Source organism: Diabrotica virgifera, chromosome 1 (genome assembly GCF_917563875.1).
Source record: "Diabrotica virgifera virgifera chromosome 1, PGI_DIABVI_V3a".
Classification (NCBI taxonomy): Eukaryota; Metazoa; Arthropoda; class Insecta; order Coleoptera; family Chrysomelidae; genus Diabrotica; species Diabrotica virgifera.
In genome coordinates, this window is record NC_065443.1 from 262,766,408 (window position 1) to 262,786,334 (window position 19,927).

The window sequence follows — 19,927 nt, forward strand, 5'->3', positions numbered from 1 at the left end:
TTTGTGGAATTAAAATATTAAAATACAACAAAATATAGAGTAAGAAAATAATATATTAGATAAAGATTGGAAGAAAGTTTGGTGGAAATCAACTTGTGTGAATCGAACACCGCTGTCTTGCGCGTAGCACCAAAAATTATTGTTTATTTAAAAAATTTCCTGACGCCGTGGTAATTAATCGATTTTCATTTTGCAAATTGCAGATGAAAGGTACAGTACACTTCTACAAGCAAAAAAAAATCAACTTGCTATGTGCTTTATTTTCAGTCCTGCAACATTAAAAAAAAATGAATTTTTTTTACGAAAGCTGGATTGCAAAATTTATTTTGCAAAATCTATTAAACCGATCTTAATGAAATTTACAGTGTTGTTTTACTATATCATAAACTTTTTCTGGGTAAAATATGAAGGTCCTAAGGGTAGCATAAATGGTTGAAAAACGTAAAATGCGAATACTTGTTTTTGTATGGTTTTTACGCAATTATTGCTATTTTGCAACAAGGGTGACCATTTTTTAAATATATAACTAATTCTATATTATTGGAAATTTAATTATGCAACTTTTATGTCAGTACAACTTTTCTCGAAAATGAATACTTTTAAAGTTATAATCAAAAAACCAAGAAAAAAATCGAATTTTTTTTTCATATTTTGATATTTTGATTTAAACAATGTTCCGGATCATTTTGAGTGGGAGGATAACTCAAATATTATTATTTGAGTTATCTTCAAGCAATTTCTGCAAAAAAATTTGAGTCACATCTCAACGTCCAGCTCAAAACAGATGCGCCCTGGACTATAAAGATACATGTTAATTACCATTTTGTACTAAGTATGATTATTTATTTTAAATTTTTCAGTTTCAATAACTGGATTTAAAGAAAGTTAATAACTATGTATGTGTATGTACAAAACTGAAGAAGTCTAAAAACTTGAGAAAGACGTCATTAACATTAAAAATGTAAATTCCTAACTTTTAAAATATGCTCAGTACCAATTTACAATATTTCTGTGTTACTGATAATAACATCAAAACAATACACAATCAATTTATATTTTATTTACTGTACCAGGAAAGTATTCAACTCTACAGTGGCCAAAAAACAATCAGATATTAGTTTGCCTTTCCATATATGATATGTTGTGAGGCCGCTCCCGAATAAAAAATTTTCTGATTCGGTTTCTTTGCGGATTCCTGTTGAAAAGTGTCTCCTTTAAACAAATCAGAAGGGGCCCGGGGTGCCGGGAAAAAAATTTTTTTTAAACAAATTCAAAATTACCTTTTTGGCCCGAAAAATGTCCGTGATTTTGGGTTTTTTTAGGCACTTTTAAAAAACAGAATGGTCTGTTATTTTTCTCAAAAGTTGATAGTTTTCGAGCTTAAGCGATTTAAAATCTGAAAAATGGAAAAATACGCATTTTCGAGGATTGAAAATTCATAAATATGTAGATTATTAGATTTCAGGTTGCCAAGTACCTCAATTGAAGTTTATACATTCAATTTCAAGATTCTTAGGCGTAGTCGGGGGGCATATTTCAATATAGACCGTTGTTTTTATGGGGCGTCTCTGTCGCTCTTATACATATTATACGTACTTATGCGAAAAATTCCCAACAAATACTTGACATTAATATTTTATAATTTATTATTAACATAGATTTTAATAATTTGTTTATTTATTTAATTAATTATTGTCTTCTTCTTCTTCTTTTATATAGGCAGTACTGCCTGTTTTTCTTCAACGGTGCCTTTCATTCTGCCCCTAAGTTGTCATTCCATCTTTTCCTTGGGCGTCCTATACTTCTCCTGCCTAACGGTGACTTGTCCCTGGCTATTCTTACTATCCTTGATTCAGACATCCTGCTTATGTGCTCATTCCACTCTTCTTTTCTGTTCTTTACCCAGGTATTTATATTGTCTACTCCACATATGCGTCTGATTTCCTCACTTCTTACCCTATCCTGTAGTCCTTTTCCAGCAATCCTTCTTAAGATCTTCATTTCGTTGGTTTCCAGATGTCTTCGTGTTTTGCTTGTATCTGGTCTTGTTTCGGCCGTGTAAGTCATAACTGGCCTAATAACTGACTTATATATTCGGGCCTTTGTTTCCAATCTTAGGTGTTTGTTTTTCCAAATTGTGTCGTTTAGGCATCCGGCCGTTCTACTGGCTTTAATTATTTGGTCTTTTACCTCTTCTTCGATATTGTTGTCGACTGATAGATTAATTCCCAGATATTTGAAAGTCATTACTTGTTGTATAATTTGATTGTCTAACTCCAATTTGCATCTTATTGGTTCTTTGGCAATTACTAAGCTTTTTGTTTTTTGGACTGATATTTTCATATTCATTTCTTTTGCGTTAATGTTGAACTCGTGCAATAATCTTTGTAGGTCGTCTTCGCACTCTGCTACTAACACGGTGTCATCAGCGTAACAGAGTATTTTTATCTCTCTATTGCCCATTTTGTACCCTCTTTTTTTCTTCACTTGTTTTATTATTGCATCCAATATTATGTTAAACAGTAGAGGGCTTAGTGAATCTCCTTGCCGGATTCCTGTGTTCTGTTATTATGCCATTGACTTTCATCTCTATTTTATTTCTTACATATATGTTTTCTATCAGTTTTATGATATCCAGTGGTAAATTTTTCTCATATAGAAGGTGTATCACATCTTTTAATTGGATTCTATCAAACGCTTTCTCTAGGTCTATGAAATAGAAAAAGGCTGGTTTGTTATATTCTAATGATTTCTCCGCTATTTGCCTTATCACAAAAACTGCATCGTTACATTATCTTCCACTTCTAAATCCTTGTTGTTCATCCGATATATTTATGCACGCCATTATTTTCTCCATAAGTATTTTTGTTGTGCGTTTCAGTATAGTGCTCAGTAAATTTATCCCTCTATAGTTACTGGGGTCTGCCCTATCACCTTTCTTAAATAACGCTATCATTTGAGTGGTTCTCCATTCTTCTGGAATTCTTCCTGTATTTATTATTTTACTTATAAGGATATTCAGTTCTTTGTGAAGTCTATCTCCTCCGTACTTTAAAAGTTCATTAGCTATTCCATCTTTCCCAGGAGCTTTTCGATTTTTCATCTTTTTTAAGGCTTTCTTTATATCCTCCGCTTTAATTTCTGTTTTCTCATCCGATTCTAATCGTGGTGTTTCCAGTTCTTTGTGATTAGCTGTTTGATAAAGGTTTTTTAGGTAAGTTGTCCACGTATTTGTATCAATTTGTGTCAATGTGCTAATTCAATAATCCAATCAAAACAATTGAAATAAGCCCCGATTACTCATCAGAATCTTGAAATTGAACGTTTAAACTTCAATTTAGGCACTTCACAACCACAAAAATAATAATTTAAACATGAGTATTCAAGCTTCGAAAATGCTTATTCTCGCATTTTTTCAGATTTTAAATCGCGTAGAACTTGAAATCTATCAAGTTTTGAGCAAAATGACAAGATCTTTTTTGTTTAGGATGACCCAAAAATGCTAAAAATATATTTTCGTGAAAAAATGTGACGTTTTGGATTTGTTAAAAAAAAAAATGTTAAACAATTTCTGCCAAAAATTTTGCACCCTTCTGACTCGTTTATAGGAGATAATTTTTAACAAGAATAATTATAAACCGAATTAGAACAACCAGACACAGGTAGCATTAAGTCCGGACCCCGAAAGTGTCATAGGTTTTCGAAACGGGCCCTCAGGGAATCTAATTGGTGACCCCTGAATATTGCTGATATTCATCCGTTATCTGACAACCCTCAGTTGCCAACAATTGAATAACAGTACGCATATTATTTTTGAACGGTGTTTAGACCTGGGATCTCATTTTACAAAGTATCGTTGCAAATTTTCAAATCATCATTATTTTTGACTTAGGTCTCACTGAATAAGAATTTTTCTGTTTTGCAGTCACTTTTATGCTGCGTTATTCTTTGTTTTAACCACTGCGATGTTTGGCCCTATACATAATATTGTCTCTGATTTAGAAGCGGTGTCTGGTCTAAGCTTCGAAAATAAGCTGTAATTGGATATGCTCTCGAATTTGGTTATTTTGATTTTAGGAATTCCACTCAGCAGCTTGTATTGTTGGTTGTGTGTGTGTGTGTGTCATCGAATTTCCTGACTGTGGACTTAATCCATTAGCCGAACTTATTTTTGCTCTACAGATATTTATCTCACATATTACTATTAAAATAAGATTTTGTATTTTAAAGATATACCTAGATTCTATAACAATAAATGGATAATTTAATCTTTAGCTACAATCATACAATATTTCATTTATATACATATATCTATATCATAAATATATTCTAGTATTATTCAATATTATTCTTTATTATGTTTTTTTTTTAATATTATTTTCTTTTTTTTTTTTTTTTTTTTTTTTTTTTTTATTTTTTATTTTTATATATCATTCATTTTTTATTTATTCATTTTATTTTCTTTCTTTTTTTTCTTTCTTTTTTTTTTTTCTTTCTTTTTTTTTCTTTTTTTTTTATTATTATTTTTGTTTGTTTTTTTTTTAATTGTATTATAAGGAATGTCAACAAGGAGTACTTCTGCTCAGGGGTCTTTCAGAGCAATGCACACACACAAGACTAGACCACGGAAAGGTAGGTAGACAAATGGGATAAACACAGGTATTATAGTTTACAATTTTAATTTTATACTAAGTATGTGTTTAATTAGGATCTCATATACACGTTCGTCTAAACTAGATAATATTGTTATTAGATTAAAAGGTCTTGTAATATTGGTTTCTCTATATACTTGATTCATGAAATGATTTATTTCGATTATCTTTAGTCTACAGTTTAGTATCATGTGTTCTGCAGATCCTAACTCACCACACTCACAAAGATTACTATCACTAAGACCTATTTTAAATTTGTGTTCTGGAATTAGACAGTGTCCAAATCTAAGTCTGCATATATATGAAACAACGATTTTTTCGCCGTGATAATGATTAAACCAGGATTTAGCTGGAATATTTAATTGTATGTTTTTATAGAATAGCCCTTTTGTTGAGTTGTTATACCATTGTTGCCAGGTTTTGGTTTTATTGCTAGTAATATTAGCGTAAATATCATTTAATGTTAATTTATATTCACTTTCAATTTCTTGTTCGGTAGCCTTCTTAGCTAAAGTATCTACTATTTCATTGTGTTTAAGATTAGAGTGGGCTTTTACCCAACAAAATGATATTTGTTTGCCCTTATCCTTAAGTGCGATATATGCCTTAATAATATCAATATATATGTAGTTTGATATGTCCTTCAAACTTTCCAGTTTAAGTAAAGCACTTTTGCTGTCTGTAAGGATTAGGAATTTCTCTTCATTATTGTTTATACTGCTTATATACTGCAATGCTCTCAGTATTGCAATAAGTTCTGCTGAAAATGTTGTAAAATTTTCATTAAGTCGTATACCCTCTTTATACCTTGTCCTAGGGTCCCACACGGCAGCGGCCACCCTCGAATTCATTTTTGAGGCATCGGTATAAATTTGGTAATGTCCCGGAAATAAAGTTTCTATATCCACATTAAACATGGCATTCCTTAAGTACACTGGAAATTTCGAGTAATCTCTCATGTAGGTTGGTTGTATGTTTGGTATATTGTTTAGATTTATCTGAAACATAGATGGCAGAGTTGATGTATGTAGTTTATTTTTAAATTGTCTTAATCTATTGTAACTTTCAGCAAGTAGTAATGTTGTCTTTTTCCTCCAGTATTCTGTGGTTAGGTCATTTATACAAAGTTTGTGGCAGTTGTTACATATTATGCTTTCTTTAGTTATCATTTTAGTTATAAATTTTTCACACAGAATTTTCCTTCTTAACCATAACGGTGGTTCATTACATTCTACGCTTAGGTTTGATATTGGAGTACTCATCAAAGCTCCTATACATAATCTGAGACATTTATTTGAAAGGATGTCTATTTTTTGAAGATGGGTTTTGGCGGCTTGATTGTAAAAGTAACATCCGTAATCTAATATTGACCTTATATATGACCTATACATTAGTAATGCTATGTTGGGATCTGCTCCCCAGGTTGTATAGTTTACTGCTCGTAACGCATTGTACCCTTTGTCAGCTCTTGCTACGATATACTCAATATGATCTTTCCAAATCATTTTCCTATCCAGTATAATACCCAAATATTTAACTTTAGGTTGAACTTTAAACGAGACATTTTGCAACTCCACTACTTCTGGAATGTTTCGTTTTCGGGAGAATATACAAGCTTGTGTTTTTTTTGTTGATATGTTTAATGCTATTTGATCTAGGTCTTCTTGTAGATGTTTAAATACTGTATTTATTTTTCTACTGCCTTGTTCTATTTCCAATTGGTCTACATATATGCATATATCATCTGCGAATTGTAATATTTTACCTTGTTTGCTAGTAATTATGCTTTGACCTATATGCGCTGTATAAATAGTGTATAATATTGGACTTAAGATGCTCCCTTGGGGTAACCCGATGTTTGAAACTCTGGGTCCTATTAGTTTGTTATTGATTTGAAGATAAAGAGTTCTATTGGTGTAAAGTTGATGAAGTTTCCAGCAGAGTGTATCTGGCAGTCCTATTTCCTTCATTTTGTGGTATAGAAGTTGTAGGTTCACATTGTCATATGCGTTTTCTATGTCTATGAATGTAGCAAATACCGACTTGTTGGCGGAAAATGAGTTATATATATCCAGTATTAAGTGCGTTAAATTTTCCATCGTAGAACATGATTTTCTAAAGCCGAATTGTGTTGCAGGTATTTTAGAATTTTTTTCTAACCATAATTCTAGTCTACATTTAATCATTCTTTCCATTGTTTTTAACACACATGATGATAGTGAAATGCCTCTATACGAATCCGGACAGTTTGGTGATTTGTGTGGCTTAAGAATTGGAACTATGATGTACTCTTTCCATGCACGTGGTATATCCATACTCATCCAGATATTGTTTATTACGTTTAGTAGTTGAACTTTCTTATGTATGGGTAAATTATACAACATACTATAGTGTATACCATCTAATCCTGGAGCTGAATTATTATGTCTTTTTAGGCAGTTCTTTATTTCTTCCAGACTAAATGCTTCAGTGAGAAACATGTTGTCTTCGTTTGCTTCGTCATTGTCATGTCTATTATCCGTTGGGTTCCTGTGATTAATTTCTCCTTCTATAACCCAAGGTCTAGCAATTTTATTAAAAAATATATCTGTCCACTCATTTTCAACTATCGGATTATTGGGAGGATTATAAACGTTTTTTAATTTTCTGATTTCATTCCATATTTTGCTAATAGGTGTATTTTTATTTAAACTACTACAAAAGTTTTTCCAAGAAGCTCTTTTGCTGCCTAAAATAATTCTTTTTTTATAAGCTTCTGCTTGTTGATATTTTAAGTAATTATCGTAATTAGATAGTCTTTTAAACTGCAAAAAAGCTTCTTTTTGTTGTCTTATAGCGTCCCTACAATCATCATTCCACCATGGTTTATTAAATTTTGCATTGGGCCCTCTCTTCCTCTCTGGAATAGAGCTTTTACTAGCTAAATTGATTGAGTCACAAAATGTGGAATATTCTTGCTCTGAACCATCTGATATATTATTATTCTTTTCATTGTTTAAGAGATAGGTAAAGAAAGCCCAGTCTGCCTTTTTAATATCCCATGTAATTCTAGATCTAGATATATCATTAGTGTCAATGACAGCATTGCTATTAGTAACGTTACTATCAGTATTATGGTTAAATTCTATTACTATTGGGTAGTGATCAGAACCCAGACTCAAAGTTTCTGTGTGCCAATCAAATTTGTAATAAATATCCCTAGAGCAAATTGTTAAGTCTATAGCAGATCTATTTAAATGCATAGGTTTACGAATTAATGTTTCTGACCCATCATTTAGGAAATTAAGTCCACATTGCTCCATAGCCTCAAAAAGATAAATACCTTCTTGATCGGTGACATCACACCCCCACATTTTATTATGGCAGTTGAAATCTCCCCCTATTAAAAAAGGTTTGTGTAAACTATTGAAAAATTTAACCCATTCGTTTTTTGACACACATAATTTGGGTTTTGCATAAATGGAATATAAGTTTAAGTTTTTATTATTTATCTTAATCTGTACTGCAACGCACATGACATTATTTATTTTATAAAAATTTAAATTGTTCTGAAAATTGATATTTTTTCTTAATAATATCGCTACTCCTGCATAACCATCTGATCTATCTTCACGAAAGATGTTATATTGGGAAAAGCTTATCTTTGAATTTGGTTTTAACCAAGTTTCACTTAAAAGAATAGCTAAGAATTTATTTTCGAAAATGTACTTTTCAAAATGGCCTTTATTGTTCACTATTGATCGTGAATTCCATTGTAAAATCTTATTATTTACTAGGGCCATTTAAAACTTTTTCTATATTACTTTTAATGTCGTCTAAAATTTGTTTGTTTGCTATTGGAATTAAGTTTTTGTCTAAGAAATTTTTAAATATTGTTACTATATTATCAGTAATTTGTTTACTAGTTAGTGAGTTTTGTTGGACTATTTTTGTTTGATTTTGATATAATGGGTTGTTTATAACTGGTAGCGACGGGTAAGCAGAAGCGCTTGCAGTGTCCAGTATATTTTCGTGTTCTTTTGAATAAGGATAAACTGATTTATTTTGAGCTCCTTCGCTCCATTTTCTTTTGGTTGTCACTGTGTACCTATTTCCTGTGTTTGTTGAATTTAGGACTGTTCTATAGCTACTGCTGTATTTTAATTTTGCTTCTTCAAAAGGTAAATTTTCATTTGCCATTATATATTTAATACCCTTTTGTTTTTCAAACTCAGCGCATTTGTTTCGATCTAATGCTGAATGGTTTCCAAAACATAATATACAAGTGGGATCTGTTAAATCACATACATCTGAATCATGTTCCTGTCCGCACTTGCTGCATCTTTTCTTACCACGACATTGTGACGTAACGTGCCCGTACCTAATGCAATTAAGGCATTGTATTACTCTTGGAACATAAGGTTCCACTTGGTATATCATTCGCTCAATGATTACTTGTTTTGGAATCATTTGGCCTCTGAAAGACACCACTATCGTACCCGTCTCCACCAGTTGATCATTTTCTTTTCGCTTTATTCTTTTAACGTTTATTACTTTAAAATTGCCGTATCTTGGAACAATAATACCTTTTAATTCGTTTTCTGAAATATTTTTGTCTACCCCTTTAATTACCCCACTCTTTTGAGTAAAAAAATTTGGAATATATAAATCGTAATTTCTTTCTATTAACTTTTTACATTCCACTAAAATATTAGCGCTTTTATATGTGTTACATTCAATTTTAATTTTATTTTTTCCTATAATATTAATATTAACAATATTATCTTTAATTGCAGGTACTGCACCTAAAATTAAGCGAGCTGTCGCGATACGATGCAATCGGCCGATGTTCCCTTCCTTATTCTGCATAAAAACAAAATAAGGACCTTGGTCACCTTGACTGTATTTATTTTTCACCTCTGACATTATGGACTGGCCTATATTATTATTTGTTTTATTGCTTACCTGATAATCTGGTAAAAAGTTTTTTGGATTTGTTATCGGTACCTGTTTTGATTGTGTATTAATATTAATATTTATAATTTCCTCAGACTGTTTTTGTTTTTCATTAACTTCATAATCCATATTACTAGCAACATCGTCAATCCTTCCTCTGTCAGGTGGATTTCCTCTGCCATCTGAATTTAATTCCATTTTTTGGTAAAAACAACAACAACTCTAATAATTAGCACTTCGATCACACAGAGAACTATTCGCTTCCGCTGCTACAATCGAACTCCGTATTGTTGGTTGAGCCTGGCGATTCATCCACCAGGCATAACCTATGTTGCTTTAGAATTAGAATTATAATTAGAAATATGGTTTATTGTCATGGAAAATTGTACAATTTTATTGACAAAGCTTATGAAAAGCCACGAAAACAAAACAATAACAATAAAATTGGAGGCCGATCCTGACTGTATGTCGGAACGGTGTGTTTATTTTGGCTCTACAAAATAGTTCAAATTAAGTGAGAATAAGTTTTCAAAATTTAACCAAACTTGGTGAAGTTATTAGTGATCAATTGAATCTCAACTTTCCAAATTTGTAAGTACAGTTTTACTGTAATTTCCACAGAAAACATCTAATTAGTATTTAACATTATTGTAAATTTTTATATCGAAATCTGCTTGACGTTAAACAATAACATTTAATTACCATCGACCTGTGTGTCCACTCAGCTTTTTTCCCAGCCGGGGACAGGTCCGTACTTAGAAATGTTTAAAAATCGATCAAGATGTCACAAAGCGGTGAAATAAATTTACCAGGAAATTCTCAAATTCTACACCAAGAAGTTACTCTACCGCCCTTATTCAACAAAAACATCCCTCTAAGCGCCAGGCAGTCATTTTTAATTCCATTGAAGATGCGAAAATACAAGATTACCTCCTCCCGCTGGGAAAAATCATCCATCCAAAAAATATATTATTCTGCTCTAGATTATCAAACAATAGAATATGTTTGTATTTATCATCTGAAAATCTCGTAGAAAAATTCATGACTGAAAATAACGGCAACATTGTGGTTAACAATCAGATTATACAAGCTCGAAGGTATATAACTCCTTCCGAAAGAATTATTCTCTCTAATGTTTGTCCATCAATTCCTCATGATGTATTAATTAAAGAACTCGAGTCCATGGGACTTGTTATTCAATCTACAATGTCCTTTTTAAAAATTGGTGCACCGTTACCTGAATTTAGTCATATAATGAGCTTCAGAAGGCAAATCTTTATCAGCCCAACAGACCTCACAATTCCAGAATCGTTTTTAATCAACTACGATAATACTTCATACAGAATATTCTTATCGAGTGGCAACTTGACATGTTACAACTGTAAACAAAATGGTCGTACGGCAACTAACTGCAAAAACCCTATCAATCCAAACTCAAATCCTATCGCTTCGACCTCAGTAGAAAACATCCCAACATTCACTCCTCCAGAAATATCAACCAGCATACCAGAACCTATCAATCCAAAACCAAATCCTATTGCTCCAACCACAGCAGAAAAAAACCAATATTAAATCCTCCAGAAATATCAACCATCACACCAGCATCTGTTTCAGTTCAATCAGCTACCCCAACTACAAACAATCAACTGAACCCCAAAGAAACTGAGAGCGAATCAACTACCTTACATATGAATATTGAGTCTTCACAAAATAGTTCAAAAAGAACAATTGACGATACCTTAAGTCCTCCCCCGCCCCCTAATGATACCACTGATAAACCGATGTTTACCAATCCAGCAGAAATAGCACTTAATCCCAAGAAAAAGAAAAAACAAAATAAAGGAAAATCTCTAGAAGCATTCATAAACCAGCAGTCGCCACCATTTGTTCTAAGCTATGTTCAGATAACAGACCTATTCGAAAACATAAAGAGTTCACCCGATCCACTTATTACCGTTGAAAATTATACAGATAACTTTACAGCTCTCATCGATATGTTAAACAAAATATATCCCTATACTCAAGACAGATCTACAAAGACCCGAAATACCAAATTAAGGAAAATTCTTCTAAAACACTTACAGATGCAAATCCCACAGGACCTAGTATCCGATACAGAAAGTGACTCCTCACAAACAAATCAATAAATAAATTTAATAAATTAAAATGGAGTTTAATAAATTAATACAGTGGAATATAAATGGCTATTTCAATAATTTACCTATGCTACAGATCATTCTTTCAGAACAAAATCCAGATTTTGTATGTTTACAAGAGACCAATTTTAAACCAAATCAAAATATAATCTTAAGAAACTATGTCATAATCAAATAAGACTTAACCAAAACATTGCTAGTGGCGGTGTATCAATTTTAATTAATAATTCATATGACTCGATAAGAATACCTCTAAATACTAACTTAGAGGCCATTGCTGTCACCGTTATTGGGAAAACTAATATAAACATTTGCAACATATATCTACCTCCTGGAGCAGTAATTTCCAGAAACGAACTAGAGGATCTTTTTAAACAAATTCCTACTCCTCGAATCATTTTGGGTGACCTAAACGCATATAATCACATCTGGGGATCAGCATATAAAGATCAACGGGGTACCGCCATTGAAGAAATTATAGATCATCTTAATTTGTCTCTCTTAAATGACGGAAGCCCGACTAGATTTAATATAAGAACTGGAGAAGCTACACCACTTGATCTAACAATATGTGACAGTGATCTTTACCCACATTTGTCTTGGTATCCAATGCAGTACACATACAACAGTGACCATTATCCATTAATTATAGAAAACAATCAACATAAACGCACAACCCATTTCTCTCCCAAATGGAAAATAGATAAAGCCGATTGGAAGCATTTCGCCCAACAGATAAAATCATATATAAACAAGTGCTCGACAACAATAATTAATGTCGAAGAATGTCTAGACAATTTGACCCAAATAATTATTAAGGCAGCTGAAAACTCAATCGGTAAAACAGCTCCAACGAAACATTCAACACCAGTTCCATGGTGGAACGAGTCTTGTAAAAAGGTCATTAGAGAAAGTAAAACTGCCTTTAATAAATATAAAAGAAATAAATCACTTGAAAACCAACTAGAATATAAGAGAACTCGAGCCATAACTAGATTGACAATAAATACAGCTAAACGTCAATCCTGGATTGATTATGTTTCTAAAATAAACAGCTCTACTCCTATGAGCGACATATGGAAGAAGATAAAACGAATATCGGGAAAAAGTTTAAATTTCAAAATCAACTCACTAAATATTCAAGATAAGGTTATTACCTCCGACAACGAAATCGCAGAAGAAATGGCTAACACTTATAAACACAGATCTAGTAATACCCAGTATAACCAGAGTTTTATTACACGTAAGCAACATGAAGAACGTAATCTAATTAACTTCGATGAGATAGATAAAAGTCCTATAAACTCTCCTTTTTTAATGGAAGAATACAACGAAGCCCTTAACTCATTTAAAGATTCGGCAGCGGGACCTGATGATATTCCGGTAAAATTTATAAAAAATTTACCTTCAAACGCTCACCAGTACTTACTAAGGTTATTTAATTTAATCTGGACTCAACATAAATTTCCACCAAAATGGTCAGAATCTATTATTATACCAATTTTAAAACCAAACAATCCAAAAAGTAATCCAAATTCATATAGACCAATATCTTTGACATGTGCTATGGGTAAATTAATGGAAAAAATTGTAAATAAAAGGCTTTTATGGACTCTTGAGAATCGAAACCTAATCATTCCAAATCAAAGTGGTTTTCGTAGAAATCGATCAACAATAGACAATATTTTAGCATTAGAAAATGACATACTTGAAGCTTTTGCTGTCAATAAAAAATGCGTCGCTATATTTTTTGACATCGGGGGAGCATATGATATCACTTGGAAACACCTAATAGTCAAGAAACTACATAATTTAAATATCAGGGGACACTGCCTAGCGTTCATTAACAATTTCCTTACCAATAGATCATTCCAACTTAAAACTAATGGTATGCTATCACCAAAAACAAAACTAGAGAATGGTATTCCACAAGGATCAGTGTTAAGCCCTACACTTTTTTTAGTAGCAATAAATGATGTCCTAACCAATATGAACTTACCACTGAAAGGTCTCTTATACGCAGACGACCTTGTTATCTATGCGAGAAGTCAAAATATGTAAAACATCACGAATATGCTACAAACGTTCTTACATCAACTAGAGAAATGGTCGCAAAGTTGTGGGTTTCAATTTTCTACAGAAAAAACACAATTTATATTATTCTCAAAGAAAAGCTGCCCTAATCACCCTTCACTCTCACTATATAACAATTGGTTAGTTCGGAAAAATACTGTAAAATTTTTAGGAATGACATTCGACCAACATCTAAATTGGAAAGAACATATTAAGAAACTGGCAATCGAATGCCAAGGAAGACTTAATATCATTAAATCATTGTCAAAAAAAGACTGGGGAGCAGATAGACAAACTATGCTCTCTCTCTACAGAACTCTAATCAGATCTAAATTAGACTATGGCGCGATAGCATATTCATCGACTACTGAGTCTTCTCTTAAAATTTTAGATTCAATCCACAATACTGCACTCCGCATTGTCTTGGGAGCTTTCAGAACCACACCAATAGAAAGCCTGTATTGTGAAGCAGCTGAACCATCACTGTATTACAGAAGAATGTACTTAAAGTTAACCTATGCAATTAAATCAAATGCAAATCCTAATAACCACACCTTCAAATATGATCACCTTAACCGATTATCAACATTTTTCTCCAATAAACCACGTCTACACAAACCTTTCTACCACCGAATCAAAATGGATCTCTCATCTCTTAACACCACCTTACCTCCTTGCTATCCTGTTAGTTTTGAACCTGCTACGCCATGGAATTTGGGAGTACCAAAAATAATTACCACCTTAACTTCATTGGACAAACATACTACTAACCATAGTATAATACATCAAAATCTGCAAAACTTATTATCAAAGTATACAAACTTCTCTCAAATATATACAGATGCTTCAAAATCAACAGATGGCGTGGGAGCAGCAGTTATATCCTCGAATATGTGCCAAAAATATAAGTTGCCAATACACTGCAGTACTTTTAATGCAGAATTATATGCCATATACGGCGCACTGACATATATTATATCCTCACCAAATCAGAAATACATCATTTTGACTGATTCACTAAGCTCACTACAATCCATAGGAAAAATATACCCAGAGAATTACATTCTGGGAAAAATAAAACAAAATCTGATCGAGATACAAAATCGTAATAAGGAGGTAATCTTCATCTGGATCCCGTCACATATTGGTATAAGAGGCAATGAAGAAGCAGATAAGTGTGCGCGTGAAGCCGTCAACTCAGCTGACTCTACTATCGTGCAATATGTGACAACTAGTGATGTTTCAAGTGTTATCAAATCGCGTATCCTAAGTGAGTGGTAAAACCGGTGGCAATTTTCAGTGTCCAATTTTTGGAATATTAAACCGAACATTAAACCATGGACATGTTTCCCCACCAAAAGAAGGGATCAAGTGACAATAACCCGCCTTAGGTTAGGTCATACCAGTGCCACACACAAGTTCTTAATAACAAAAGAACCTGAACCGAAATGTGATCAGTGTAACGTTAAACTCTCGGTAAAACATATAATTGTAGACTGTCCAGTTTTCTCCACAGCAAGAAGAATTTACGGTATTCCAACAAACTTAGAGAAAGCACTTAGTGCAAATTGTTCGTTCACAAATATGTTAAACTATTTAAAAGCTATTAATTTTGTAAATATATAATATTTAATATTGTAAATCTGCTCCTCGCTAATAACCTTCGGGTTGATGCGAATTTCTCAATAAAAAAAACAAAATTATTTACTAAAATTACACAAATCGTCAATATAACACAAAAAAATAATAATGAAGTAAATAGAAACAATTAATTGCAAAATTTGAAAATTTAAATAAATTGCAAATTGCATAGTTTACCTTAGTAACAAATAAGTTTAACAAGTTAGGCTGCTGCATGTGACACCCAAATATAGGTAAAAAAATATACTACTTGTACAAAGGATATTAGAGTACTTACAGTAATTTCTTAGTTATTGATTAAGAAAATCTTCTACTGAATAATATGGTCTTTCAGCTAGGTAGGCTTTTGTCATTTTACGGAATTTGGAGAAAGATGTTGCAGATTTAAGTTGTCGAGGGAGATGATTGTTCAGTTTTTTGCGGAATATAATAGAGATTTCTTTACTAACTCAGAGGACGGGGTCGGTAAATAGACGTCGAAAGTAGAATTTCTCGTGAAGTAGTCATGATTAGGTCTTGGTGGAAAGACATTTTTACTTTTTTTTTGGACTTTTTGCTGACCAAATTATTCTCATTGTGATTTTAATTGATTGCGTGTTTTGGGTTTCACACTGTTTATTGCAAATAAATGGAGATTTTTATGCAAGGTCCTCTGATATAAGAACCGTTGAGGATAGTCTGTTATTAGAAGCTACAGTTTTTGTACCACAAAAACGTTATATAATGTTAAATTGCGCTGATACCAAACTGATATTAACAAATTTTAAAATATATTTGTGCGTCAAATAGATATCAAGTTCCTTGCAAAGAAACCCGATAAGAAAAGGCAAACACACGGACAATTAAAATGCACTTTTATTATTTAAAAGAATGTATTTCTACTTGTTTAAAGATCTTAGCACTAATATGAGTACAAGCAAAAGTAAGGATTATAATAAAATACCAGCCAAAATCCATTTTTAATGACAAAAAGGTTTATATTTGCTCTTCTATTGTCAGGAGCGTCATTTGAAATTTTGTTTGGGGGGGGCAAGCACTATATATACAATACATTATATATGATGTTATGATGAATATTGATGTATTTTTTGTAAATTTCAGTAATTTTTTAGGGCCAGGGGGGGGCAAATGCCCCCCCCTGGACACCCAAATGACGCCCCTGTCTATTGTGCTGTTCTGTATAATTCATTCTCCATATATACAGTATGGTGCAACTGAAAGGAATAAATTCGTTATTTCGTAAGACAGCGACTTTAGAAAAAATCCTGAAATAGATCGATTATTATTTTTTTGACATTATAGATCATACTAGTGACGTCATCCATCTGAGCGTGATGAAGTAATCGATGCTTTTTTTAAATGAAAATGGGGGTAGTGTGTTACCTCATTGCGTGTGTTACACTCAAAAACATTGTTATTCGTTTAGATTCAAGGTTCAAACTGTCAAGAGGCAAGTGGGTGACAGATTCAACATTGAATTTATAGTCCAGGAACCGAAGCTTTTCACCTCGCAATTTTTACAGAATGAATCGATTTGCTTGAAAATTTGAGAATTAGTAGTGGATAGTCCAATGATCAAAATCTATATAATTCTGAAAGGCGATTTTATCATGGGGATGTAGCACCTGCAGAATTCCAGGACTCGCCTACGGCTCGCCCTGGAAACTTCCTACTCGTCTCGTAAAATATCACTTTCGGAACTTGTTACGTAAATTACTATTTTAATAAGTTTTATATACGTCTCACCTTATTTTTTTTTTATTTTAGAGTGGTAATGACACAACGTATATTCCCTGTGTAACAAATATCCGCGGCTTCACGTCGTGTTTCCTATTCAGTATTGAAACTCAACATACCATTGGGTACGGTGGTAGAACGCCAACGGAAGAATGTCCGGAAGCCATCTTTGTCATGTGCATACAGAGTATCACTGGCGTCATGATTCAGGCATTTATGGTAAGTGTTAATTCCTAGTATACTATAGGTAGTCATTAGAATGATGTGTTAACAATAAATTAAATGGTAGGAATAATTAAAAGCATTATAGCAGATACTATAGGGAATAGTCATTAATGAACCTATATAACCAATTGAAAACTGAAAAGTGAATAGAAGACCAAATCTCAACAAGATATGCATTTTACTGTCTATAAAGTAAAAATTTAAGATAAATTTTCATAATATAGTAATAATTATAGATTATAAAATTAATTACACTCTACTTGAACCAAAATTAAGTTACTACCCTATTGCTACTGTTTTGTCATCTGAACATTGTCATAAGATCTTAAATAAGGAATGTGGTAAGAATTGTTGCATTCTTACAATAGTTACATTGAAAGATTTTGCCACCTAAAAAGATTTTCCATTTTCTCTTCATGCTTATCGTTATTTTGCATCATTTTGTTCGATTTTTTTCATAATTTTTATTTCATCATCATCTTGTTCTTTATCTGCTTTTCCACTTTTTTTTTCTGTACCTTTTTTTCGCCTTTTTTTGTGTTGGTTTTCTAATCAAATTACTGATATGTGTGTTATGATTGCTTAATTGATATTTTAATCTGCAGATCCATCGTTAATCTCAGCAAATCTTAGGATTATCTTGGACTCTCTAGTACTACAGGGTGTCCCGAAAAGAATGGTCATAAATTATACCACACATTCTGGGGTCAAAAATAGTTCGGTTGAACCTAACTTACCTTAGTACAAATGTGCTCATAAAAAAAGTTACAGCCCTTTGAAGTTACAAAATGAAAATCGATTTTTTTCAATATATCGAAAACTCTCACAAATTTTTTATTGAAAACCGGCATGTATAATTCTTATGACAGGCCCACCTTAAAACCAAATTATAGTGAAATTTGTCCACCCCATAAAAAATTTATGGGGATTTTGTTCCCTTGAACCCCCCCAAACTTTTGTGTACGTTCCAATTAATTCATTATTGTGTACCATTAGTTGAATACAACGTTTTTAAAACTTTTTTGCCTCTTAGTATTTTTTCGATAAGCCAGTTTTTATCGAGATGCGGCTACTTTTTTACTATATTTACATAAAAAAATTATGGGGGTTTTGTTCCTTTAAACCCCCCAAATGTTTGTGTACGTTCCAATTAAACTATTATTGTGGTACCATTAGTTAAACACAGTGTTTTTAAAACTTTTTTGTCTCTTAGTCTTTTTTTGATAAGTCAACTTTTATCGAGATGTGGCTTCTTTTTCAAAATATACCAAAAAATTTAAGTTATAAATAAATTTTCAGATTATTAACAGGTGTCTATAATCATACTTAACCATATACAAATAGGTGGTGGATTCGACAAATATTCAAAATATCTCGATAAACACTGGCTTATCAAAAAAGTACTAAGAGGCAAAAAAGTTTTAAAAATATTGTGTTTAACTAATGGTGCCACAATAATAATTTAATTGGAACGTACATAAAAGTTTGGGGGGGTTTAAGGGAACAAAACCCCCATAAAATTTTTATGGGGTACACAAATTTCACTATAATTTTTTTTTAAGATGTTGCTACGATAAAGATTCCTCATGTCCATTTTCAATAAAAAACATCTAGGAGTTTTCGACATATTAAAAAAAATCGATTTTGATTTTGTAACTTCAAAGGGCTGTAACTTTTTTTGTGTGCACTATTGTATATAGGTAAGTGAGGTTTAATCAACCTATTTTTGACCCCAGAATCTGTGGTATAATTTATGACCAATCTTTTCGGGACACCCTGTATATTGCTCCTATATTACTTGATATAATTAGTCCAAGTAATGAAGCTTAAAATAGGACAAAACCTCGCCATTTTTACAGAATGGATCGATTTGCTTGAAATTTAAGAATAAGTAGTCGATAGTCCAAGGATTAAAATTTATATGATGCCGAAAGCCGCGTTTACCATGGGGGTGGTTGCCACCCCATCTCGGGGGTGGAAATTTTTTATTATATTTTGACCACAAAAGTTGGTAACAACATTCATTCTAAGCAAAAAATGTTCTATACATTTTTTTGGATAAAATTAATAGTTTTCGATTTATTCGCTATCGAAAGTGTTAGTTTTATATCGAAAAAATCAATGTCTTTAATAAGGTTTCTGCTAATAACTCCAAAAGTTTTCGTTTTATTAAAACAGCTTTACTTAACAAAAATGTTCATTTTGAAAAAATAAACATACCTGTTTTTTAAATTTTCTTCAATACCAATAGTAATCGAACTATACTTTATTATATGTTACGTCTTCTTCGTCAAATGCTAAAAATTATAGTTTCAAAGTCAAAAGACGGGAAAACTATGCATTTTTTGAGGATAACTTATTCAAACTAATTTAAAGCATTTAAAAATATCTATCTCTAGAAATAAAAAAGTCTCTAGCTCAAAAATTAAGTGACTTATAATGAAAAGAATGTCAGTCCCTATTTTTTTCAGCAAAAAAGTGATCGGAAGCAACTTCCTAATCACCACC

General features: G+C 32.2%; 1 protein-coding gene across 12 annotated transcripts in view; it reads left to right on the top strand.

The window, feature by feature from the left end:
• LOC114329438 (G protein-activated inward rectifier potassium channel 3) overlaps window positions 1-19,927 on the top strand; it is a 273,370-nt gene that overhangs the window by 225,532 nt on the left and 27,911 nt on the right. For all 12 annotated transcript variants that reach the window (XM_028278543.2, XM_028278549.2, XM_028278553.2 and 9 more), the window contains one exon: window positions 17,225-17,413. In XM_028278543.2, the coding sequence (XP_028134344.1) occupies window positions 17,225-17,413 (189 nt within the window). The remainder of the gene's footprint in view (window positions 1-17,224; window positions 17,414-19,927) is intronic.